Source organism: Chelon labrosus (assembly GCF_963514085.1).
Source record: "Chelon labrosus genome assembly, chromosome: 16".
Classification (NCBI taxonomy): Eukaryota; Metazoa; Chordata; class Actinopteri; order Mugiliformes; family Mugilidae; genus Chelon; species Chelon labrosus.
The window spans coordinates 6710753-6736486 of NC_140349.1; the positions used below are offsets into that span (position 1 = coordinate 6710753).

The 25734-nt window shown below is 40.2% G+C and overlaps 2 protein-coding genes and 1 long non-coding RNA gene across 4 annotated transcripts in view; all 3 read left to right on the forward strand.

Moving 5' to 3' along the window:
- Window positions 1–7588: 7588 nt before the first annotated feature.
- LOC311501936 lies at window positions 7589–9925 on the forward strand. Its single transcript, XR_014699531.1, has 6 exons — window positions 7589–7630; window positions 7875–7908; window positions 8598–8674; window positions 9013–9103; window positions 9384–9501; window positions 9588–9925. It is a non-coding gene; the product is annotated as an uncharacterized lncRNA (long non-coding RNA).
- Window positions 9926–11647: 1722 nt separating this feature from the next.
- On the forward strand, window positions 11648–16302 carry rbm43 (RNA binding motif protein 43). The gene is made up of 4 exons (XM_084562819.1): window positions 11648–11704; window positions 12025–12224; window positions 13235–13317; window positions 13435–16302. Exons 2-4 carry the CDS (start codon window positions 12041–12043, stop codon window positions 14632–14634), a joined length of 1467 nt encoding a protein of 488 aa, XP_084418945.1. The 5' UTR covers window positions 11648–11704; window positions 12025–12040; the 3' UTR covers window positions 14635–16302.
- Window positions 16303–16334: 32 nt separating this feature from the next.
- myo1g (myosin IG) overlaps window positions 16335–25734 on the forward strand; it is a 54610-nt gene continuing 45210 nt past the window's right edge. The window contains exons 1-5 of one of the 2 annotated variants that reach the window (XM_084562821.1): window positions 16335–17518; window positions 21845–21954; window positions 23559–23767; window positions 24504–24597; window positions 24822–24987. In XM_084562821.1, the coding sequence (XP_084418947.1) occupies window positions 21860–21954; window positions 23559–23767; window positions 24504–24597; window positions 24822–24987 (564 nt within the window). In that variant the 5' untranslated portion in view covers window positions 16335–17518; window positions 21845–21859. Of the gene's footprint in view, window positions 17519–21737; window positions 21955–23558; window positions 23768–24503; window positions 24598–24821; window positions 24988–25734 lie in introns of those variants that run through there. The other variant, XM_084562820.1, reaches the window with a different exon arrangement.

Below are 25734 nucleotides of genomic sequence, written 5' to 3' on the forward strand. Positions count from 1 at the left end.
TACTTTTTTTCTGTAATGAATAGGGATGTGAAAGCACCTAATATTTTACATAGATGCTATACATACAGGAAAACCCTGTACAATTACATGTGTGCATCAAAAGCTCTGAAAGTTGCTGAACAGACTCACACCAGACAATAAACTCAGCTTTGACCATCGCACTCAATCGCAGCTTCACTCTACCCCCTGAGGTGCAGAAGGGCTCAGTTTGGCAAAAGACTGGTCGTGAATTGTTGGGTTGAACATGTAAATATGCTCAAATATGCTATTCCATGTGATCTGGTCTGCTGCCATAGTTTAGTACCTCATGCACATCACATGGAGAGATTATTTGTGCGTAAAGAGCACGACTTTCCAGATGAAGGTAGTAGCAGATGACAACCGAGTGCCAGTGAATTTAAGGGGCTTTTCTCTAGAACAAACAGATCCTTGGACAAGAGCAGCGATGTTTAGATAGAGAATGAAGTGATATTGAAAGCGTGGGAAAGTGGAAGTTACAAAAGGAGTGGAGCTGCAGAAATAACCCAAACTGACCGAAGAGGAACAGAAACAAGACATGTGGAAGCAAAACATCCTTCCTGGAGCTTCATCTCAGCTGATCACGACATCATGGACCGAGATCAGATCAAGTCATTTTTAGAGCTCATTAAGCTCCGAGTTTTGTGCTTCAGTTCCCATCTTTTAAATCAAGTAGTTTGAAGCTAGAGGTTATGAAACTGTTTTAACTCATGTTAGCACTGATTCATTTTGTATAAGTATAAATTGTAATATTTCTGGCGTTACGCCCGTGGTCACACCTGGCATTGAACCGCATGCGTCCCTGAAGGGCAGTCAAGATCCGCTCTCAGTTTCACGCCCTGCATGCAAATCAACACCGACACAATTTGGGGCACGGTATTATTTTATAACAGCTATTTTCTCTAATGGATCTCTATCTCTGTATCAGAACCACTAACAGCTGTTGACTTAGGGAAATGACACATATTTTGGAACAAGCTGTAAGTCTCTTCCACTCACTGACAGCGTTATTAAGTCATTATGTATTCATTGGACATTTTATTGAAAATGTATTGAAATATCTCGGTAATAATATTGAAATATATTCAAACTGTATGAAAACGCTCTCGTTACTACGCTCTCGACTCACTGAGTGTTCACGCTACTAATGTAAGGAGGTTAAATGTGTCCCAGACCACCTCCGAATGTGGCCAGAGATCGGGTCACTCAAATGCGTCTTGGCCGTGTTTACACCTGTGCTTCAGGCTGACCTCCTGTGATCAGATTGCCCAGGGTGGATGTTGATGCGGGGACTTAACAGGGGCCTTTGACTTGTAGCTATTGATCACTTAAGTTACTTGCTAACGACAGAAGGCAAACATAATGAGATTTGGATCCTCACCTCAGCTGTATAAAGCAGGAACAAATCTCTACAAACGACACATGAGCAAAGGCTGTGGCGTGACTCTGTCTTCTACACTTGTTTGTAAAGATTGCATATGTTTCAGATCAGCTCCAAACATGAATTTGGATCCACCACATAAACGCTCTACAGTATTTTAATACTTTCAGGGGTAAGAGTGCGTGCCAAGTGGAGGAAAAGCTGTTTCCAGGTTCATGTCTTGGTATTTTTCCATCAACCGAGTCTGAGAACACAGGATGGATCAGATTAAGTGTGCCAAACTTCATGTGGGTAAAGGTCCTGCTGTGATCTGAAGGTATTTCCTCATGCTCACATGAATCATCACCCTCTTCAGTAACTCCATGTTCCCTGCGTGTGACAAAACATGAGAACATAAACACTCACCTCAGTCTATTAGTCTGGCTCAGAAAGTGGAAAAAACCAAACGCGATAATCATTGATTATAAAAATACCTAATGTTGCTCCTGGTATTTTTATGGTCTGTATTTCACAAGACAATCATTGCCTAAGATTTATAGGGAGACAAGCTGTTAAACTGTCGCGGGACATGTTTGAGTAGGTCACAATACAAGTTCAGTTGCTGATCATAAAAACATTCTTATCTTTACCTTGGGAAATACCTTTTGTTTGCAACGTGTTCTTGTTTATTTAGCTCCGGAACAAAACATTTAGATCCACTTGTCCTGAAAACACTCATGAGTAACACTTTTTCCTGCACCTTAGGTTGTGAAATCCAAACATAGCGTGCAGAAGACAAGATTCCTGCTGAGTAAGGCTGCTCAGGACACAAAGACACTCATGTGCAGGACATATTAGTCTAAGATAAGAGTTATGTAATCATCCTGACTCTGACAAAAGGACATCGGACGAACGCGGTTAACTCATGATGTGAAGTTTCCCAGAACAAATGGACAGATATGACGCTGGGAGGTTGAGCTTGTGTGAAAGCATGTGCAGAGTCATGAAGCCGGGACTCTGTGTCATGTGATAAAGCTATTAGGGAGGGATCGGGTCTCCTTAAATAACCTGGATTTAAGCCTTCCATGGTGCCACTGAGAGGAAAAGAGACAGGGAAAGCTGGTTGAGTGTTGTTAGAGGGAATGGATGGGCGAACGGGAGGCGATAAGGTAGGAGGAGGAGGAGGAGGAGGAGGAGGAGCAGACAAGCTGAGAAGCTGAGTCAGAGTCGCAGCGAGAGAACATCCTGCGCCGAGTTCTGTGCAGCGTTAAGAGGCTGACTCAGTGGGCGCAGTGGGAAAATCATGTGCTGGAAAACGTCTTAGTGTATGATCCACCTCCTGCATTAAGCAACCACACAAGTGCACAGGGGGCACTCAGTTTAAGTGTGTCCACGTGTGATTTTCAACCTTTTAAACTCTGCACAAGCTCTGATTGCTCTGTGTTTACAAAGGTAAAATACTTGGATTGCAAAGTTCAACACACACAGATAAAATATTTCCATTTGTTAAACAGCTGAAGCCATTAAATAAGGTTTTCACTGGTTTAAAGTCTCATTCATCGTTTTTTGGTCACTTGGGGGCAGCGTTCAGTAAAAGTGCATCAATATATGTTTCTTTACTTACAGCTATAGTTGTTAACTTTGCCTGCTTTCTGTTTAGTTATGAGAACTATTATTCTGTGGGTTTTTTAAGCTTTTTTTTTTCTTTTTGCTGACGAAAGTTTCCTCTTGCAGACAGAAAAAACAAAACCAGGACAGAGAACCACAACTAAAACATTTATAGCTGAGAGGAACTAAAGAGTCTGGTGATGATTCCCCGAGGGTTCATCATTACAAGTGACTGCCTACGTAAGTAAAACCCCCAGGTTTCACAGGAACTCTCTGAAAACGTCAGAGAAGGTTATAGCTTTATCTTAACGTGAAACAACAACTAATATGAAAGTAAAATGTTTTATTTAAAAACATTTTCAGTCACTGAGGTGTTTAAGCTGTGGAACGGAACTGAAATACGGTTCATTTTAAAGCTTTTCTGAGCTGTACAATGTGAGAGTGAACTAAACAAAACCAAAACAATGAGTTAAAAAATGGTATTTTCTAATTTTATGTATAAAGTTGTGGCCACTGTTTCAATAAAGAACGTCGATAACCATTTTCTTTAGGTTTTTCAGTTCACATTCTTCTCCAAATGAAATATGCAGTTTAAAAACTACCACATGATTGTCAGCAGATGGAGTTCATGCCCTCTAGATGTTTAAATTCTCACTTTTCTAAGAACGTTAAGGACTTACTGCCTTTGTGAAAAGCAACTAACACGAGATTGGTTTAGTGTGAGCTCTCAAGCTTTCTGTCATGTGTTGTGGTACATTTCACCAGAAATTTAACTTCAGAAACTTGTGGTTTTGCAGCAAAATAAAAAACATAAATAACCTGAAAATTCTGCCCAGGTTATAATACCTCCTCCACAATGTCTTTATCGATTAACTGAAACTCCTCACTTGTAGTAATAACACTGACGATACCAGCGAGCTGTAGCTGCTGGACTGAGAAAACAGGATCTCAAAGCCTCGACGACTCCATGCCGTCTTCCTCTCAACCACGAGCAATGAAGAATTTCACCTCATTTCAGAGAGCAGGGATCAGGTGAAACGGATTAGCTGCTCATTAAATGCGAACTCTGAATCAGACCTTAATTATCCTCAAACTGCAGCCCCACAAAGCCTCAGTGAGTTGTTTTGTAAGAGTAGCTGGGAGCTACTGTAAAGGGAAACCAGCTGGAGCCTCAGCTGCACCTCCTAGTTACTCTGTGGTTGGTGTAGCATCCAGAACGGACCGATCTGAGGCTCCACGATAAAGCGCCCCAACGCACAGACTCAAACAGCAGGGTCCCTGCCAGTTAAAATTATAGTCAGCAAACTTAAAGAAGAGGCAGATGTGGTCGATTGGTTTATTTTTATTGTTCAAGTTGATCGGCAAACTTTTTACATCAGACTATTTTTATATGTTTGCACTTAGATACAGTTCTTCTTCTCAAACTCAACTCAAACTAATTGCAATGAAGTCTAAGAAACATTTTACATGTGTTTGACAGTTATTTCATTCTTTTTCTTTTTTTGTGAGTACTTTCTCCGTTCGACCCGTGGGTCTGCAAACTTGTGATTACCCTTTTCAGATATTATCTTTTTCACACATTAATAGGCCTATGGTTAACTGATAATGAAAATGGCTGTTAGGGCATAGTAAATCATTAATTACAACAGTCTCTCCTACAAGGTGGCGTCTCCTATTTCTGTGTGATGGAGGTCAGCTGACTGACACAAAGGCATTATTCACATACCGACCCACAAAGCTGTAATGCTGCTTACATAATACTCATTTAAGTCTTAAGTTTTAACAGAAACAAACTCTTACAAGCCCCTTGTTATTCACTGCATGCTATATACTATATACTTTATATATATAAAAGCCTGTCTATAAGCAGCCTGAACAGCTGGAAAGTCTGTTATGTGACCTTAAACTGATTCTGAGAAAAGGCTTTCAGGGTGGAGATGTTACGTGTTACTCTCTTGGCTGGTGGTGCTCTTCAGCGCGTCACCAGGGAGCAGTGATGACATCACGTTCACTGTACTGTCTGAGTGCCAAACGGCCTTCAGGTGGATTACAAGTCTTATTTGGCAGCGTGAATGGTTCCTGTGATCGAGCCACACGTTGGATTCAGTAGTCAAACTTCTCCAGCCACCAGGTCTCGATTTCCCTTTAGCAGGGCCTCTGTGCAGAAATACTCAAGTAATACTCACTCTGTCTCACTCTTTGGATTGTTACTGTGTCTAAGTCAGATGATAATAGATAGTTCATAAAATGGGTCTGCAGATACCACCCAAACTACCTCCCTGGTTAGATGCTATTAAGGATAAGTAAGAGGACATATAGGTTTAGAGTTGGGGAAAACAATCCCAACTGAAGGTCCATTTTCTGGGTTTTTCTGGAGATTACATCCACCATGGACACAGCAGCAAGTTCAGCATCCATCAGTTCATGAATACAGTATATGTAGTTGGAACTTTGAAAAAAAAAGGGATTGAAATTGGTAGAAATTATTTTATTTTTGGACTCGGTCCAAAGACATGTTGTTAGGTTCATTGGTGATTGGTCATTGGTTCATTGGTGGTTCATTGGCCGTAGGTGTGAGTGTGAATGGTTGTCTGTCTCTCTCTGTGTTAGCCCTGTGATAGACTGGAGACCTGTCCAGGGTGTATCCCACCAGTGACAGCTGGGATAAGCTCCAGCCCCCCCACGACCCTTCACGGGACAAGCGGTTACAGAAGATGAAGAAGAAGATTTATTTTTGGCAATTGGGAGACAATAACCAGGCCCTGAACACTTAATGAAGCATTATGTTGGTGTTAGCAATTCCGGCAGTTAAAGAGCAACATTATCATTCATTGGAAGTTGTGTTTATGGCCATCTGATAACACTAAGTTCAATTTTGCTTCCCTTTTAGAGCAGCTGCTTACTGTATAACTACTGATTGCTGCTGTACAAACTGAAGTTGAAAAGTCCCAGCATGTGTAACTTTCCAGTTGTAAATCCAGCCCCCCAAGCAGCTGACCTTAGTATTTAAATTCCCCAAGTTTCCTGCAAAAGTACTGTAAACATCAGTGGTGCCACTGCCCTTCCTCAATGTAACTTACTGTAATACAGATATGAAAGTAAATCTAATTTTGGGGAACTATTTTCGTCACTGAGTTATTTTAAGATTTCTGCCCTGAAGCTGAAACTGAAGCTGAAATGTGATGATCTGATTAGTCAAGCATGGTAAATTTAACTTTATCAAGCTTTTCCTGATCTGAACTGTTGGTAATGTACAGACATGTTTATGCAGCAAAACAGAGTCAGAGAAGTAATCCTGGGACATGGTTAAAATAGGATTATTTTAAGACATCAAATGATCAGTTCATAGTTTGGAGGAGATTTCAGAGACAGCAGATTAAAGATAATGCAGCCTTTTTGCATTTATAGCTGCAACGATGCGGTGATAATTGTACTGCTCCCAGGTTCCTGTTATGTTTTTATACAAACTTTTTTAAAGTGTTGGCATCATGCAGCAAAAGGGGAACAGCCAAAACAACCTGTTGTTGTCTGGACACAAATTGTTATTGTCACATTTGGGTCTTTGTCTGTATGCAGGCCGTGTCAGCTGAGTGAGTGGTCAGCATCACTCTGAGCAAACAATGGTTAAATTCATCCTGGACATCTGCTGATGGTGGAGGCCCGGACAGACAGCTGCGCCTCTATGGTTTGTATTGTTTTATGGCAATGCAGTGTGAGTCATCGACCATGAGCGTCCTCCTCATGGGCACTCCAGAGTTGCCAACGCCCACCCGCAGCAGCTGTCTACTGGGTTATAAAAGCTCTACTACATAGAAATAGTACATGGTGGTGGCTAAGAAGTACTTTTCAGTCTGGCAATTGTCTACATGAAGGAACGATTCCATTCAAAAAAACGCCTGACACAGTATATATTTAGAAAACATGTTGCTAATACCATTAACCATGCCATATAACTATAATGTTGTGAACTTTAATGTAAACAGTCCACGTGAGAAAATCAAGAAGTTGTTTTTAAACGTTGTGACCACAATAGAGGGAATTTCCGCTGTGACATTTGCAGAAGTGAGTCACTTTAAAAAACCCAAGTTTTGAATATATATTATGGCTTGTTTTGTATACGTAGTTACTATGTGTTTGTTTTCGTCAGTGCTTCTTAAGAAAAAATGTCACTGTAATTTTATTCAACATTCATTTATCTTCTTTTAAGCTTGTATTAAATTCATCAACACACTTGTTTTCTTTGGTCTTTCTTGATTTTATAAAACATGACATTTTGTTTTGTACACTTTTTATCCTCTTTTAATATTTATGTTCTTTTTAGCCTATTTTTACTTCCTGTAAACTAAAACGCAACCCTATTTTTATATTAAAATTGTGCTCTATTTTTTGTATTAACATTTATTCACTTTAATCCATTTTTCTTAAGCATTTTTTGTTGTTGTTTTTATTTTGTGTTTCATAATAGCCCTCTTAGACCACCGACAAATAACTTTAAGACGTTAAATTTTAAATTCACTTCAAACTTCCGGTAGCCATCTTTGATGTTTGACTGCCCCCTGCCGGGAAACCCTGTACATAAACTCAAGATACGTCACATCCGGGCAGCGTGTGTACCGGCGTACAGCCGAATCAAGAGACATGGCGGTGAGTCTGGTTAATCTGCTACCATCCATCTTAAATTACAAATTACCTTTAAATTTTGACTTCGTGAAATATTTTTAAAAGTGTTACGTTGGGTTAAAATTGTGTTTTTGTTTCGGGATTGTTGCTTTAAAAGCTTAAAGTCACTTCAACGTGTTTCTTGTGTGTTGCTCCTAGCTAGCTTGCTCACAGACATGCTAGTGTGAGTTTGTAACTGTCGTTGTTTCTTATTTTCTTGTGTTTACAGGCTGAAAACATGTGTCCAGCATCAAAATGGAAAGGTATGACATTTTTTTTCCTCCCAATTAACTACTTTAGCTGCAGTATATTAGCTCCAAGCTGAAGCTGAAGTTATGAGAAAGTCCTCATGGTGTTCGTGCTAACACATGTTCCCTGCAAGTCTCAGAGAGGCTTTTCTCTGTTATATAGTTAATTCTGCAGACCTTTCCAGCGAGGCTCAGCCCGTTGTGGCTCCGACCTTTCCTGTTGTGTCTGCTAGAGAGATGTGAGGCTGTTTGAGGCCTTGCTGTGTCTCCTCATGGCAGGGTTATAGGTACACCTCCGACAAACTGCGAATTATTCGGTTAAAAAGTGAGCCTGCATTAATTCTGTGTGGTGTTTACTAATGCACACATCCAGAGAAGGTCCGTTGAACCGTAGCATGCCACCATGTGCAATGAAAGAATACACGTGCACGTTAAGAGTCATGCAAAAAGGAAAGTTGTGCATTAAAATGTATGTTAACAGAGTGAAATGTTTTTGCCATTTTTAAATTTGAGATCAGAATGACGGTTTAAACTGAATTTAAATTTTATTTCATATTTATAAATGTGTAAAAAGACATGGAGATCATGTCAGCAGATTTAAGTGAAGCTGAATATTTCTATGAGAGTCTTAAGACATTACAATTTCCCTTGTCTTTTGATTCTGCATGGAAATGAATTAATTGTTGTCCTACTTGGTTTGACAGGTGGATGTCGGAAAGGAAAATACTCTCCCTTAACAGAAGATGAGATCAAGTAATCTGTGTTTCGGCTGTTGCTACAGGTATGTTGTTGTCCACATTTAAAGTCATTAATCAGAGCTTAAACGTGTCATGAAGGGCGATTAAGTGCAGGGCTGTTGTATAAGGATGCATCTGCTTTCACTAGTGCTAGTTAGTGTTGGTTTGTTAATAGTTCTAATGAACTGACAAGTGATAACATCAAATTCACAGCTGTTTGGTAAGGTAACCCATTTTGTTGGGCAGCAAATTGTAAATAGTGTTTTCACCATCTGGGAGAATATTTATGACTTGATGCTTTAAAGTTAAAAGCTAATAATATCTATCAAGTAGTTTATTAATTGCAGAAGTAAAGCTAAAGTTTGTTTCTTTTGTTTCCTAGGTGCTGATTTAGACGACGGAACTCCAGTGATAATGGAGAAGCAGCAGCTGCCACCTTTTGATGGTGTGAACAGTCACAAGCTGTAAACACGGTAACCGTTTCCATCAACATCTTCCTTCCTGCACAACATGAATCTGTTGGTTGTGTGCAGACCTTTCCAGCGAGGCTCAGCCCGCCGTGGCTCTGACCTTTCCTGTTGTGTCTGCTAGAGAGATGTGGGGCTGTTTGAGGCCCTGCTGTGGCTCTTCCTGGCAGGGTTATAGGAAAACCTCCGACAATACATCGCAAGGTTAAAACCAGACGGAAGGCTTGTTGTATTGATCTGTTGGCTTAATAACTGAAACCGTTTTTATTTATTTTTTGCTCTACAGGAGGAAATTCAGATCAGCGGAGGTTTTGCTCCCGAGTACAGAGATCAGTCTGGCGTCTTCTTCCGGACGTAGTTGATGAGAAAAGTTCAGCAACGCTCCAGCATTTCAAGATTTTCATGTAGGTGCAGTTTTTCCTCCTGATCCTTTCCGTCTTTGTAAGAATGAGTTTATTAAATTACTTTCTTTTTCCTCTTTCCTGTGCAGATTTCATGCTGGGAGCTGACGAATTGATTCATGATGCAAAACATAATATTAATTTGTATCTGAATTTGTGTATTTTTTTTATTAAAAATATTTGTTTTAAAGGGTTTTTGTGTGAAATATGTTTGAGGTCATTTGAAGCACCTACTGATGAAGCCGTATAAATTACAGGTTGTGCGTGTGTTCATGTTGAATAAGCCATCCGAACACATTTGGCATCAAAGACAATGGATTAACCTAAAACCAGAGCACTAGATCTCAGTTTACACATTTAATCACATTAGATTGTTGTGATAATCTGCTGCTTCAGGGGAACAGGGTTTATTTGGCGCTGATAAGTAGAGGACAAATTATTTTTAGAATTTTAAATTGGAAACAAATCCCTGAACTAATGCAGTTAATTTGTGGTCTTCAGCAGAATTTATCAAATTTTAGCTTTATATTAAAGTTCCTGATTAACCTGTCAGTGTTCGTCTAAAGATCTTGAAATCCCTTTAAACTTGGAAAAACCTGAAGGAAACATGGTCTGAAATCTTGAATGGGTTGCTCTTACTGTGCTCCCTTCCACTGTTTGTGTAATGTTACCTATCGACCATGTGAGGGCGACGCTGCACCACAGCTTTAATGAATATATTCTATGGGCATCTCAGCTGGACATGACTCATGTGGATTAACCATAAACTACTATGTAATCATCTGCAAATCAATAAAGGAAAGTTTGGAGCCTGTTTGTCTAGTTCCCCATTACATGGCTCAGAGCTGTCTTTAAGTTTTGGGCTAACTGAAGGATTTTCTGAACTGATATGTCCAGAGAATGTAATTTAAAATGTGTGTAATCCCTTAATTGGTGCTTTCAGTACTTCATACTTTCATGCATCGTTTTAACTCCGAGGGCACACACCCACTGAGAGAGTTTCAGTGTCCTTTTATAATTTCTGTTGCTTAACGTGAGTTAGGCCAGAGTTGAGTTGGGAATTATGGCTAATAAAATAATAAGACATCTAACTCCTTTAGGTTCAATAAAATGATGATAGATGAGAAGCTGTCCTGAAAAGAAGTCATTAATTTTGTTCCTTCATTGGGGAATTTGCTGTGCACTCATTTGCCAGTTCATTAGGTACACCACAGGCAACTAATTGGTTCTAATACAACAGTTCTGCTCTAAACCCACCTTCATAACTGCCATAATGTTCAGTTTGTGTTGAAGCAGCACCAATAAGGTGCTAATTCAACCGCATGGTCATTTTGAAGAGTGTAGTTTGTCGTGCTGTTTAACTGGGTTGAATTCAAAGGTGTTTCTGTTACTTATCCTCGCCCACAGACCAAAAAGAGGCTGTCAAAATGAAGGAACGTGTCGTTAAATAAATAAAACTCAATGGTGTTACAAGCCACATCATCCACAGTGAAAACGCAGCTGAATCAATCAACATCTCTCAGTTACAGTAACCATCATAAAGCTAAGATTTAATGCAAGACTGCAAAAATAGAATGTGTCCTGGTATAGTAGTGTACCTAATGTTTTGGCAAGTGAGTGTACGTCCTAACAGGCTCATATTCAGGTTTATTTCATGTCTCCATGAAGAGTTTAAGGTGGTTTTTACGTTTCTAATAATAAGGTTTGATGTGACATTTAACATTCAGTTTGCTTTACTCTAGTTGAGGTCAGGTGTGTCTCATAAACTAATAAAACCTCAGTTTGGACTTTGTGAACATCTTAGAGATAAGATATTTAAGAATAGATAATCATCCCACAGAAGGAATGTAGATGTTACAGCAGCGGGGCAAGACAGTTGAAAAAGTATAAGTTAGACAGAGGCGTACAACATTAAAGGTAAGAAAAATATTTACAGTTGATGATGACTTCGTTTAATAATTTATATGACTTGGTCTGCTAACATCAGAATAAATTAAATTATTAAATAAAATAATTATTTAAATATCATTTAAAATACTATTAGAAGTTGGCAAAGTTTATTTTATTTTATTTTATTTCATTTTATTTTATTTTGGACCGAATCGTAAATCCGGAGCGGATGTGACGTCATCACGTCAGGTTCGGTTTCGTGCAGTTCCGACGTAAACGCAGGGTGGAGGAATTATAATAAATGAAAGCGAATAAAGTAAGTTATCAGCTTCAGTGAGAGCCTCTAACTGCACTTTAAGTCTGTTTGTTGTCTGTAATAAATAATATTAACATTTTTTGTTATTTTTGATAAATCGACGCCTCTCGGTTCTATTTAATTAAGTTAATATTGTCAGAACTTGGAAGTTTTTACTTCACATAGATAGCGCGTTTTATTTTTACTACTTTTATCCTAAATTTCCACGGACAGTAACCTTAATTTAGATATACTTGATGCCCACCTGAAGTCGTAACTTTCACTTTCGATGTTTAGAAACATGAAAGACAAAGATCGTGTGTTTATCTTCGCTGTCGCAGTGTCTCCGACGTGAGGATGCAGAGACAGAGGCGCGCGGTGGAGGTCCTGGGGGTTCCAGATGTTTTACCAGCTGACAGGATAGTCGATAAACTGAATGTGCATTTCCTCCAAAAGAAAAACGGAGGAGGAGATGTGCGCCAGGTGTTGTATCCCTGCGGTCAGCCGGGACAGGCCTTCATCTTATTCAAGGATCCCGAGGGTGAGTCCTAGAAAACAACAGAAACTACTTCATGACGCTTGATGTAAAGTTTCTACGTAAATGTTTTAGTAATTTCTTCCTTCAAGGTGTATTTTCTGTTTGTTCTGCTATCGCCCCCTGCTGACCACTAGTATGAAATGCAACAACCCCTCACTTGCCAGTTCATTAGGTACACTAGTGAAAATAAAAGCATTCTAATATAATAATCCTGCACTAAATCTTATCTTCATGTCTGTTATATTATATATTTGCATGGGTGTTAAAATGGGTTGAAATTTAACGACTGCTGCAGCAGCTACCCCTACGTTGAATCCTAAAACGAAAGAAGTGATGTCCTTTTTAAACGCAACTCTGTGACATCACAAAGGTGTTGCTGTTCTCTTCAAACTAGCCGCTCAGAGTCTCAGGTGTGAACATTTCCAGTAGTGAAAGGGTGCAGAGGCCCCTGAGGGTTCATTTGGGATACATTTCAAAACCGAGAGAGAGGTAGGACTTGCAGACGAGATAGACTGCGACAAATACACTCTCTTGCCACTTCATTAGGTACACTAGGGTAAGTAAATGCATTCTAATAGAACAGTCCTGCACTTTATCCTCCTTCATGACTGTTATAATGTTCTGTTTGTGTTGAAACGGCGTCAGGAACGTGGTGATTCAACCGTATGATCATTTAGGAGGATGTAGTTTCTGTTAAACTGGATTGAATTAAACACTAAAGTGCTTCTGTTACTCATCCTAGCCCACTGACTACAATGGAGTTGTCAAAATAATAGGAATATATGTCGAACATAAAAACACAATCCAGTGGTACCACAAACCACAGCCTGTAAAATGAAAACACAGTTGAATCAATAATTCTGAACAAATCCTGAATACAATAACTTAAGATTTAGTGCAGGACTGCATTTACTGGTGTACCTAATGAACTGGCAAGTGGCTCTTTTGGCTTACTCTGTTGTCTTCAAGAAGATTTCTCAAGTTGAGGTGGTAAAGTCATTTTGCTTTCACAGTTGCTGCTCGGGTCTTGCAGAAGAGCTCTCACATGTTGGAGCTGGAGCATCAGCAGTATCGTTTAACAGTGAAAGCATCTGAGGTAACCGAACACTGGCGTCGCATATTTATATTTATTTCTTTTCTGTAAGTCATATTATTTTGGTTCTTGTTCAGCATCATGTTTGATTCTCCTCCCATCTCTCTGTGTTATACTCAGATGGATCTCCCAGTGGAGGCAACCTTGCACCTGAACCATTTTCAAGATGAGACAAAAGTGCGACAAATCCTCAAGTCGCACGACTTCAAGGTGACAGATCTGGGCGGAGGTCGGGTGCATGTCGAGGGCTGTTTTTTGATGCTCAAGGCTGTGAAGGTTCGTTTGGAGCAGCTGGCGAAGGCGCCGCCGCGCTCGTCCTCACCGGTCCCTGCAGCTTCGTCTGGAGCCGTTCCCAAACGTGGGATTAAGAACATTTTCGGAAGCAAGTCTGTATCCGGACACAAACCTCCGCATGAATCTCCACCTTCACCCAACACCTCCTCTTTTTATGCGTCTGGCTCCTCGCGCGGCCGTCCACCCTCTCAGGAGAACGGAGCTTCTTATTCTCCAGACCAGCTTGACTCAGCCAGGCCTGGATATGAGTCCTTTGTTGTTGATGCAGATGTGTTTAACTATGCCGACAAGGTCAAGAAAAAAACCATTAAGGCCGTTCTGGACAGGCATGAAGTTAAAATGGATGTGAAGGAAAGTGGTGATAGCTGCAACATCACTCTACTGGGGAGGGACGCAAGGACAGCCGTCAGTGAACTGCAGAGGCTTTTGGAGGAGCTCAGCAGATCACTACGCACTCAGGAAGTCCCTCGGGTGGACATGAACTGGGAAGGCAGGGCTCTTTTAGGGAAAATTCGGAAAACCAAACACATTCACGACTCAGTGCTGGTGTTTGAGATGGGAGACAGGCTTCACCTCATTGGACCGTCCAGCGAGAGCTACAAGTTAAAGCAGAAGCTGCTGGGGAGGCCGGTGGATCAGTCAGGACCAAGGGGAAGGAGCCTCGTTAAAAACTCCAACAGCAGGAGCAGGAGCAGCTCTCTGCCACCAATACATCAAAAGACTGCGGGGAGAGAAAGCAGTGGAGCCGCGGCCGATCCATCCCCCGGTGGAGCTGCAGGTTACTCTCCATCAAAGTACCAGGACGATAAACAGGAAGTTGCTGCTCTTCGTGGCCGGAGTGGATCTTTGAACAGAAGGAGCCGCTCTGAGTCCCGTGACGTTAAAAGGGCAGTCAGAGATGATGGCGACACACGAGACAATCATCAGCCTCCTCAATCAGCCATGAAAAAATTCCGTTTACCAAAACAGTTGCTAAATCTTAAGAATATAAAGGAAGCGTTAAAAAAAAATACAAATAGAAAGTGAGCAAGAAATTGCATGATGATAAATGGCACTGAAAACCACCACTTTTTGAGATTAAAAGGACATACCTACAGTCTTAGCCTAGCTTAGCTTAGCTTAGCATACATACTGTTTTAAGCCATGCAGGCTCTTTCTGGGGGTAACACAATCCACCTGTTAGCATCTTTAAAGTTCACAAATTATAACACTTAATATATTTTGTATAAACTCAAATTTTTTCTTCATTACACACACAGAAACAACACAATATGTAAAAAAAAAATATATAGTTTTTGTTTACAATTTGTTGACCTGAAGATGTTTATGCAGGAAATTAATCTACATGTTTTTTGTCTATCGATCAAATAATTGCTTATTGGGGCAGCAGGTTAAAATAATTCTAAGTGAATCAGCCTTTTAAGCGAACAGATTTCATTCATAACTGACCAACATGTTTATTATTATTATTGCATATAAATATTGATGTATAGTAATTTCCTCGTGGCCTCCACACCTCCAAAAAACACTGAAAAATAATGGCGTTCATGATTTTTCTGTATGCCTGTAAACATTTTGTTTTGAATGACTGACAGCTCAAAAACCCACGATATTACTTGACTTAAAATGACAGTTTAATTGATTGTTAGAAAGCTTCATGTCCTGTTGTTCAGTCAGTCGACTAGGTAATAGATAGATCATCATTATATGTCTTCTATGCAACTTAAGCTTGAGTTGATTTTCCACAGATCAGTTTAGGATGAAATCCAAACTGCTGGACATGTGTGAAGACTTCTACCTCATTTACATCTCAGTTTTTTTACACCACTACCAATGTGTATAAGAATGAATGTTTTTAAATGTAAATAATGTAAACTGGAAATATAGTTTAGATTAAATGACACGAACACTGACGATGAATTACTGTTGTTGCCTTGAAGGCTGTTGATTAACCCTTGTGTACTGTTGGGGATGAAAACAGCCACTAGGAGTCACTTTTTGACCATAACTTTCACTATATTGCAGCAAATGGAATGATTTTTGGTGAGGAACCTTAACTTTACATGCATTTAGAAAATATGATCTCAACATTTTCAATAAGTCAGTTATACACTGTGGGCAAATTTACTACTCTTTCAAACCACACATGGCTAAAATCGGCCACTAACTTTGATTGCTGTAAAAATATATCAGATATTTTTTTGCTTAAATCTCTTAATCAACTCCAGTCCCGATCAAAACTACTAAATATTAAAAAAAGATTCACAATTTTAACCCTTTAAATGCCAATTTAAAAAATAAAGTCACTGATATGGGTAAAAATACACACAAAATGACCTGTTTTCATTATAAAAAATGATCAGAGACAGATTTTTTGTAACCTGTTGTCACGGTCTTGGATATGTCAAAGATTAGTAACATCTTTGACTTTCATGCATATTTAGTTTTTGTGCAGCATCAGATTTTCGTTAAAACTCCTTCAAATGCTGTTAGTGGCTGTTTTTGCCCCATTGACTCCCATTATAACCACATTTTTTGAATGCACAGACATGACACTAAATAAAAATGCATTTTACAATCCTGGTGATTTCTCCTGTTCAGAAGGGCTCAAATGTGGCAATTTTACTGTTGACCACCAAATCGCGCCATTTACTCATTACATAGGCCTGTTGTATAAAAAGCTTAGTTTCTGTATTTAATATATGAAGTAAATTTACAGTATTATACTGTAACAACACCCTGCAATGAAACACAGTAAAGTCCTGTGATTTTTTTTAATTTTACACTATACTACTGGCAGCAGGGTTGACAGGAAATTACAGTTTTTGCGTTTGCCGGAAAACTATTTTACAGAATATTACCCCTTTATAACCAAATTCAAAATATGCAGCATCGGTCTATATCTATAACATACTGGTGTCCTTTACTATTACTTTAACACATTTATGATGACGTTCTTCAACATTCATATCAAATCGATCTATCTAGATAAGATACTTACAAATACCAGCAACTTTTTGCTTGCAACTGACAATTGTTCTTAAAGACACAACTGATCATAGAAAAACACCTTACCTTGGAAAATTAAGCATGTTTCTTTGTTGTTTGCACAATATAGTTTTTATCTGCAGTCCTGCACAGGGAATGTCTAATTTTTACAACAACGATATGATGACAGGAAAACGTTTTAACAGAAAAAAAAAAAATGACAAATGTGGTTGTAGTGATGATCTCATTGACCTATGAAATGCCATTTCACCTTAAGTCAATAGGTTTCCTCAGAAAAGAGATGTGGGAATTGACGGTGCAGGACTTCTTCTGAACTTCTTTGGTATAATATTGTCCCCGGGCTTGCCTTTGAATTTCTTTCTAGATTGATCCCCAAGAAGCACCTGAAAAGCACAACACAGAGGACAGACATAAATACAGAATGATACTTTGTCATGTGGTCTTCATGTCAACACATACCTTTGAATGCACTTTATCATCATACAGGTAATGATGCACAAAGAGTATGTGTGTGTTAAAACGGTATGTTACTGTCGGAATTTGGCCGTTGTTTTACAGCAGTTTGTTGATCCTCCATTTGTTTCTGCTTTTCTATAATTGTGGGTGTGGGGCTTTTGTCCCAACGTGTTTTGTTAATATTGCTGCTGTAACACCTGAATGCAGCTTCTAGATGGAGACAGATGAGATGGGAGGAAGCCTGAACAGGAAGTGAAAACGTCTATGACCTCTTGCTGAGAGAGGAAGTACTGATGAGGATCTAACAGACAACTGTAGTGACAAAACATCAACTGGATTATTGTCTTTTTTTTTTTACAGTAAAAACCAAACATTTTAATCGGACATTTAAAAAAAAGAAAGATCCAGGATCGGGATCGGGAAGCAGGTGAACGCTTCACAATAGGTAGGTGGTGTATGTTTCTGTCTAGTGGTGAAATCCCTTTATTCATCTTATCTTTCCAAAAACATTTTAAGTATAAATTAAATAAGTTACTTAAAGAGGACAGCATTGATAATTACATTTGTGACTCAGAGGCCTTTCTTTTCACAGTTTTGACAAGAGCTCACATCAGTTTGATGAGAAATCTCTCCTCCACCACACAGTTAGCGCTGTGGTTTCCCCTGTTTGTTTGTTGGTCTGTTGCCTGGTTATTTCACACTGAACATGCAGTCCAGAGGATATAAATATGGAGAAGTCACTCATAACAGTATATATTCAAATCAAGCCGAAGCCATTAAAGGTAAAGATGACGTTTGTCTGTTTGTCGTGTTAACTGAACAATTTAACGTTTAGTTCATGCGTATTACACCAATCCTGACTGAAAGCTCAGACCTTTTTCTGGAGCTGTATTGTGCAGACAATTTAAGGGCCTCTTATCAAACTTTAGAGCAAGGCCCCGATGTTCCTTCTTTGCATTCAGATTTTTGGATCGTTTCAGAGTTCAGCTTTACCAGAGCTTTCAACCCGACCCATGTAGCATGAGCGCTCAGGTAAAGGCTGCTGAAAGACTCCTGAGTTTGGACCAACGATCACTGGTGGTGTCAGGTTTATACTTTTGTATTTTTTCAAGTATTTGGTCAAGTATTTAGTAGATAGTTATAGTGGGAGTATGCAACAAAGATCTAGGGTTTGGAGACATCTCTAAAAAATGTATATTATTCATGGGAGCAAATAAAATCCATTTGTGTTTTATTGGGGTAACAAGATAAATCTGCAAGATAAGACATATTAAACCTTTGGAGATTAAAGCAATACTTTTTTTTAGTGGCTATGTCACTGCAGGTAAATTAGAAAACACTATGTTTGTGTCGATTGACTCAACTAACCTCAACTTCCACTGTAAGAGGACTGCATTGTGAAACTGTCCTGAACAAATACAAAGCTTCTGTTACCATATAATCAGACAATACAGGAGTGGATTTTGCTGGCCATGGAAAAAAAACACACCAAAAAACTCATCTTAGTCATGATGTGTCACTCGTCTGTGCCTTAAAAAGATAAAGTGAAAACTGCAGAAACATGCAGGAGACATGTGCCTTGATTTGTTCAGTGCTGACAGGTTGTGCAGATGTGTTGATCTGGAGATACACATCTGGACTGAATGAGCGTCATTGTCAGGGTGAATAAGATTTTATTTTTTTTTTAATCGTGTTTCTGTTTTATGATTCTTCAACCGTGAACGATTAGTCAATGTAGGAGGAAGTGGGAGAAAATGTTTTGTTTTGTCGGTTAAGTTTTGACCTGCAGCTACATAAACAACAGCTTCAGGAAAAGACTGGTGAAGATGAATTTGTTCTTTGTTAGTCACTGTTCTCCACGTTTGTTGAGTCCAGTAAAGGTTGAAATTTGACAAACTAGCCGAAAAATGAAATCATGAATCATAAAGAGCTACCGTGAGCACGTTATGCTATGCTAGGTAATTTAATTTTAGGGCTAATTATTCAGTGCTAACTACAAGATGGAACAATTAAAAAAAACTAGCCTAGTTGTCAAACTGTGCTGAAATTTGTTAATATATTCAAAGAGTCCACAAACATATTAAAAATAGCATACGTAAACTTTTACTGTGTGGCAAATTGCTAGCATGTTATGTTAGCCTCGGTTAGCGGCTATGTTGGCTAATGTTAGCGTTGTTAGCATTAGCATTATGATTGAAAACAATGAAAAACTACTAATGAAACAGCAATACAAATAGTATTATATTTATTAGCTATTTTAGGCTATTAACCACTTATTTAATAGAGTTTCAAAGCTAAGTTCAGGATTGAACAAATACTGTTGTGCAGAAATGTAGATAACGTCCTGTAAACTGTAAATAGCGCCCCCAAGCAAACAGTTGCAACCTTTGTGTGGTAAATTTGTTGTTTTAGCCTCGGACATTAGCAGTAATTCAAAAACAAAACAGTAATAATAAAATAAAGCCTAGATATAATGTTAATAACACATACCTGCCAACTTTTTAAAAAACCTTGGAGTGAGATTTTGTCGTGGGTGACCAAAATTATGCCGTGCACGCAGTCACACAAATTGGTGGCTCAGATATTAGATAATTGGAATTAATTTGATGTTGTACCCATGTTGTACCCTGCATTCTGGTGGTTTGTGGGGAGGTCCAAAGCTGTTGATAGGGGCAGCCCACTGAAGATGGACAATATTGGTTACATTCTGTGAAGCAGACATAGCTGAAGGTCCACCCCCAGGAGATTTTGGATTAAGTAGATGTGGTTTCCAGCATTCTAGTGCATTTTTGGGCGGTCTGCTAAAGATGTGCAATACCTGAACTTATTCTGATTCATGTTCGGCATCATGACTTGTAGGTCTTAGTCTGTAGACTTGAGCTGAACATTCAACCAGAAAACTATCGGTGTGCCTAAATGACAATAAAGCCTTATTCATAGATCAGTGTTTAAGATTTGACCTAGGTAGGTTGATTGATATTTTGATTAAAATGGTATTAAACTAATTCTTAACTACCCTATGTTGTGAATAATTGTATTCTTAAGAGCACTTAATGATTTATGTTCAGCCAAAAACGACACAAGATTAGTTAGGGAGGGACATTATTCTTCATTCAAAGTCTCCCATCACATGGTCCATCAGAGACAAATAAAGTGCAACAAATAAAGTGTAACAAATAAAGTGCTTAAACAGTACAACTTTTTCAAGCAATAAAACTGATGAATGCATTACAAAAATAGCTAAAATGAGGCATAATCAGTATCAGATGCAGATCAGAAGCTGGGTAAAGTCCTTGTCTATGATCTGTGTGCATGGTTATACTGGCCTAGTCTCAGCTCAGATTCTCTTCTTTATCAGACTTCTCAAAGTAGTTTCTGGTTTCTCCTGCTGTCTTGGCGGTCTCTGTATCTCTTCTTCTGTGTACTTCGGGGTGCAGGCATAGATAGTAAAGGGGTGCACTGCAGGTGTAGCGCAGCGCAAAGGTTCAGGGGCGCTCATCAGCGCCATCTACCGTCGTGGAGTTTGAAAAGGAACGGAAGAGTCTCGGACCAAGATCGGATTTTTTTTTTTTTTTTTGCGTGAGAAATTGGATGTGTGGCGTGAGTGCGTGTGAAAACAGGCAAAACCGTGTGTCACACGGCGAAAGCGTGAGAGTTGGCAGAGTGGCGTCGTGGACAATAGCTCTGTAGAGGTTGCCCCTTTTTTTAATTTCAGATTGCAATTTCCTCCATATTCATGTGTTTGCCTTGCAAGCATTAGTTCATTCATTCATCTTCTGTAACTGCTAGTGCTGTGAAGGGTCGCAGGGGGTGGCTGGAGCCTATCCCAGCTGTCATCGGGCGAGAGGTGACAGGGCTATCGCATGGTTAACACAAAGAGGCAGACAACCATTCACACTCAGACCTACAGCCAATTTAGAATCACCAATTAACCTAACCAGCATGTCTTTTAACGGTGCTAACCACCACGCCACTGTGCCACCCTCAATACCAAACATGCTCAGTGCTGTTTTATTAAAACGAGATGAAGATGTTGAAAAGTTTGTGCAACTAAAAACAAAGTGGTGTGAAAACTGCCTTAGTAATTATTCTTGTATATAGATTAATCATGCACCTTCATTCTTACATGTGTCTTACATGTGTGGCTGAAAGACCAGAGTTCATGCTTCGGCCCTATGTGAGTTAGAAACCTCTGGTTGTGAGAAAACCCCAAGGGATGTGTTGTACTGCCAATGCCAAGTTAAGAAAGGAAATTCCGCCATCCTTCCCAGGAGATAAAGGCCATTTCAGCCCCTAAATTAGCAAGGTTCAGTACACTCGTCTGGCACAGTGTCAAATGTGGTTTCTTGTTTCTTGGGAAGTAAAGATGCAGAAGACACACACACACACAACAAAACAGGACTGAAATGAAAGTGTGCAAAGTGTCGCTCAATGACAGTTTAGAAATACTGAGGCCTTGTGGCAGGAAGAGAGAGACAGAGGAGGATGCAGAAGTTCTCTGAGCTTTTAAAGATAGCGTTCTTCTATTTATACAGATCTGTGTGAGGGCATGGGCTGAGTGACAGGATGACGTGCTACAGCTTGTAGACCACAGCCTGGTGTGCCTTGACTAAGCACAGCCTAGTCTCTACCAAAGATCATGCCACGCCTACATTGCACTAGCACACTACCGGGCCCCAGAAGTCGATCATACTTCTCTTTCCTCTTCCTTGAGCTGCTTTCTGTTCCCCTGCGTCTTGTCTCGTTTTTTTTTATTTTTGTGTGTCCGTAGCGAGAACAGACAGGGATGGCGGAGCTGGAGGGCCTGGAGTTTGGGAAGTCAGACTTCGTGCTCCTGGATGAGGTGACGATGGAGCAGTTTATGGAAAATCTGAAGCTGAGGTAAGGCCTGATATACTGTTAGAGAGGAGGAAGGGAGGAGAGGAGGGTGGAAGCAGCTGGTAGCCAGAGATGCCAAGGCTTATACTTACATACCTGTTATAAAAAAGTTAACTACACGTTTCTACACGTCTTTGTTTAGTCAGCTCGAATGAGGTGAATGAATGGAAAATAAGAAGCACACATGGTGTAATCTGTCCTGGTTAAAGTTACCTGACATTCACGAACTTGAACTTCTTTGCGCAGTAAATCTGAACTATCAAGCCGTCATTTTGTCGAGGGCATAAAGATGGAACATAACGGGAAAATAGACAAAATAAGAGTGAGTCATCTCTACCTCCAGTTTCCCGCTCAGCCTCCGGGTTCTGATCTGTGGTTATTTGATCATCGCCACCACACTTCTCTGTAGCTGTCATGTGAAGCAAATTAAGCACATGCCACAAGACAAATAAACCTGTCGAGCGTGATAGGTAAACGTCATCTTTTTCTTTTTCTTTTTTTGATTTGTTTCGGAAGCTTTCTAATCTCTCAGGTGGGAACTGTTTGTGATTTGACACTTGCCGCTAGTCTCTGAGTCCAGATAAGTCTCACTTCCTCTGAGTCTCAAACAAACTCTTTTAGACTCCAAAATGTCTCAATTAAAATAATAATAATCCCCCTTTTTCTTCGCTGTTATGGGCAACACGGCAGACTAACATTTTCCACATACTTATCTGAGCTTGGCATCTGTTTTCCACTACACATGTATGCTTCATCATAAACTTGATCAGACTTGCCTGGTCAAAAGCATGTGCTGAACTTTGTGTGTAATCGAGTGATTAGCTCTACCTTCTCATATCTACCAGACACCTGTGTTCGTAGGCGGCTACTGCTTGGTTTTCCACCACTCTATACGCAGTACACCACCTGACCACATTCGGTCAATGTGCATACTGGTAACAGCTGACAAACAAAATTGAGATCACTAATGCAGTCAGTAATGTAGCTCTCATTTCTGAGTTTCCTTCTTGTCTGCCTTTTTTGGAAAGCTCTGTGTTGCCGCAGCAGGTTGAGATGGCAACGCCTAAACAACCACATTGATAGGAAACACATCGGTTGAAAGAATAGTTTATTATCCTTTTAGATGTATTAAGTCTACAGGTGAGGGCCTTGGAGGATCCAGTCTCCGCTTCTGTGTTCAATACACAAAAAGCCGTGCATGAACAAAGATGTTCAAAAATTTACTATTTCATTAAGTAGCCCCAGTAAACCCTGTGGCCTGACAATTTTTTACCTTTCGTAGCGCGACAAAAGCCACAAGAGGTTACACAAGGCTGTGACGCCCTTTACACCACAAGTTTCATTTCCTGCTTCCAATGTACACACACTTGTGTCACTTCCTGCCAGCTATGCATGACATAAAGCTCCGTGATGCTTTCTGAAACCTTTAGCTCGAGGTTTTTTTTTTTTTTAATAACGGGCGGTGTATATTAAGAAAAAAGTCATGAGAAAATTTGTGCTGACATGCTCCCCCGTACATGAGAGAGTGAAAACATGATGTACGTAGAAGTACGCGGCATCCCCTTGATTGACAGCGTCTGTGTGTGACCTTCTTTTTGTCTGGTTAGGTTTGAGAAGGGCCGTATCTACACCTTCATCGGAGAAGTGGTCGTCTCTGTCAACCCGTACAGGCAGATGGACATTTACGGCAAAGATACTATAGACGCATACAGGGGCCGGGAGCTGTATGAAAACCCTCCTCACCTGTACGCCGTGTCTGATGCTGCCTATAAGGCCATGAAGAGACGGGCCAAAGACACCTGCATCGTCATTTCAGGTCTGTATCTCCCACCAACTAAAAAGACAAGAAATATGGATATATACACCGATCAGCCACAACATTAAAACCATTGACAGGAGAAGTAAATAACATTAACCATCTTGTGACACTTCAGTGTTCTGCTGGGAATCTTTTGGAGTTCATTCATTCACGTGGATGTTACTTAGACATGTAGCACCCACCTAGACCAGACCAGGCACACCCACCCTTTAGCAATGACACTCCTTGATGGCAGCAGCCATCTCCAGCAGGATGCAGCCTAAACACTTAAGGAACAACTAAAAAAAAACATGAAAAACAGCACAAGGTGTTGACCTGGCCTCCAAATTCACTAGATCCCAAACTGATCAAGTATCTGTGGGATGATCCACAGAGGCCCCTCCCCTCAAAGGCCCCCCACTAACAACATCATGTTGCCAGACACCACAGGACACCCTCAGAAGAAGTCCATTCTCTGATAAGTCACAACTGTTTTGGAGGCACAAGGGAGACCTGCACAATATTAGGAAGGTGGTCATAATGTAATGCCTGATTGATGTAATGTTGATGAAATCTGAAAACACAGCAGCGTCTGTCGACAGTAAATGTGTAATCTGTTCCATAAACGGGATCACGGTGAAGGTGTTCGCTGAGATAACATCTGTAGGAGCATGAACGCATTGCGTAAATATTGTGATATGCAGATTTGCCGATCTGATAATCAGAGTTGTGAAATCCTTTTTTTGTGCTTTAGGTGAAAGTGGGGCAGGAAAAACAGAAGCCAGCAAATACATCATGCAGTATATTGCAGCCATCACAAACCCGAGCCAGAGGGCGGAGGTCGAGAGGTGAGATTTCATCTTGTTTTTTGATTTTTATATATTTTTATACTGATGACTTATGGGGTGAGCCTCACAAAGCCTGTGCTGTAACCTCCAGTAAATAACTGTATCATTCGAATCTGATGTCGCCATAAATCATGTCGCATTTTTTTCCCCTTCTTCTAACTCCATTTCGCCTCCCTCGTGTCCCACGCGCTTCCATCAACGGTTACCGAAATGCGATAAATCAGCGTGAAGAATGTGCTGCTCAAATCCAACTGTGTGCTGGAGGCCTTTGGGAACGCCAAGACGAATCGCAACGACAACTCCAGCCGCTTCGGCAAGTACATGGACATCAACTTCAACTTCAACGGCGATCCCACCGGAGGTCACATCAACAACTACCTGCTGGAGAAGGTGAGCAGATGGAGGGGGCTTTAACTGCAGTCAGGGGACCTTCATAGTGACTCCCCGCCCCCTGGCTCTGCAGGAAAAGTACTGAAAAGTTTTGCTCATTTAGTTTTTAAATTACATCTTCTCTCTGGAACATGAATGTTTCATGAGGTGATGACAAAGAGGTGTGAGAGAACATCCATGAATAGACGTGTCTGTGAAGCCAGAGTGCTGCTGCTGCTGCTGTGGCCTGTTAATGAATGGCCCACCTGGGGGTACTTGATGCTGCTGCTGTATTTATCTGCTCTGTTAAAGAACCGTCTGGCACTCAGAAGCGGTGTGAATGATGGTGCGATGATTTATTCTTAGAGGGCAGAAATAACCACACGGTGTCTGCTAATACTCAAACACTGGTGAAAAAAAAAAAAAAACAGCACGTGGTGGTGATTTTATGTTATTCCTTTAGAACTAGGTGGTACTTTTAAAATGTTGAGTGCAAAGACAGCAGATTTTGAAAACATTTTCTACATCTTTTAGCTTGTTACATGCTCTGCGAGAAGCGAGAAATTTGTTCTCGCTCCTGGGGCTGTAAGAACAAGAAAAAAGTTAGTTTTGGCCACTTCACAAGAGGCTCAAGTGCCAAACTCAGAGGAAGTCCTCTTAGGCCCCTCCCACTACAGCATATGTCACACGCGCTAAGCATTGTGGGAGATGCAGGAGACGGATGACGAGAGACGCTTTTCTTATAAATTTCGGATGACGATTGTGTCT

What these genes read in the sequence shown, in the direction of transcription:
- rbm43 (XM_084562819.1), top strand. Translation starts at nt 12,041, where the DNA reads ATGCAGAGACAGAGGCGCGCGGTGGAGGTCCTGGGGGTTCCAGATGTT. An exon ending in CTTATTCAAGGATCCCGAGG is followed by an intron (nt 12,225 to 13,234) that starts GTGAGTCCTAGA and finishes TTGCTTTCACAG; the next exon opens with TTGCTGCTCGGGTCTTGCAG. An exon ending in TAACAGTGAAAGCATCTGAG is followed by an intron (nt 13,318 to 13,434) that starts GTAACCGAACAC and finishes TGTTATACTCAG; the next exon opens with ATGGATCTCCCAGTGGAGGC.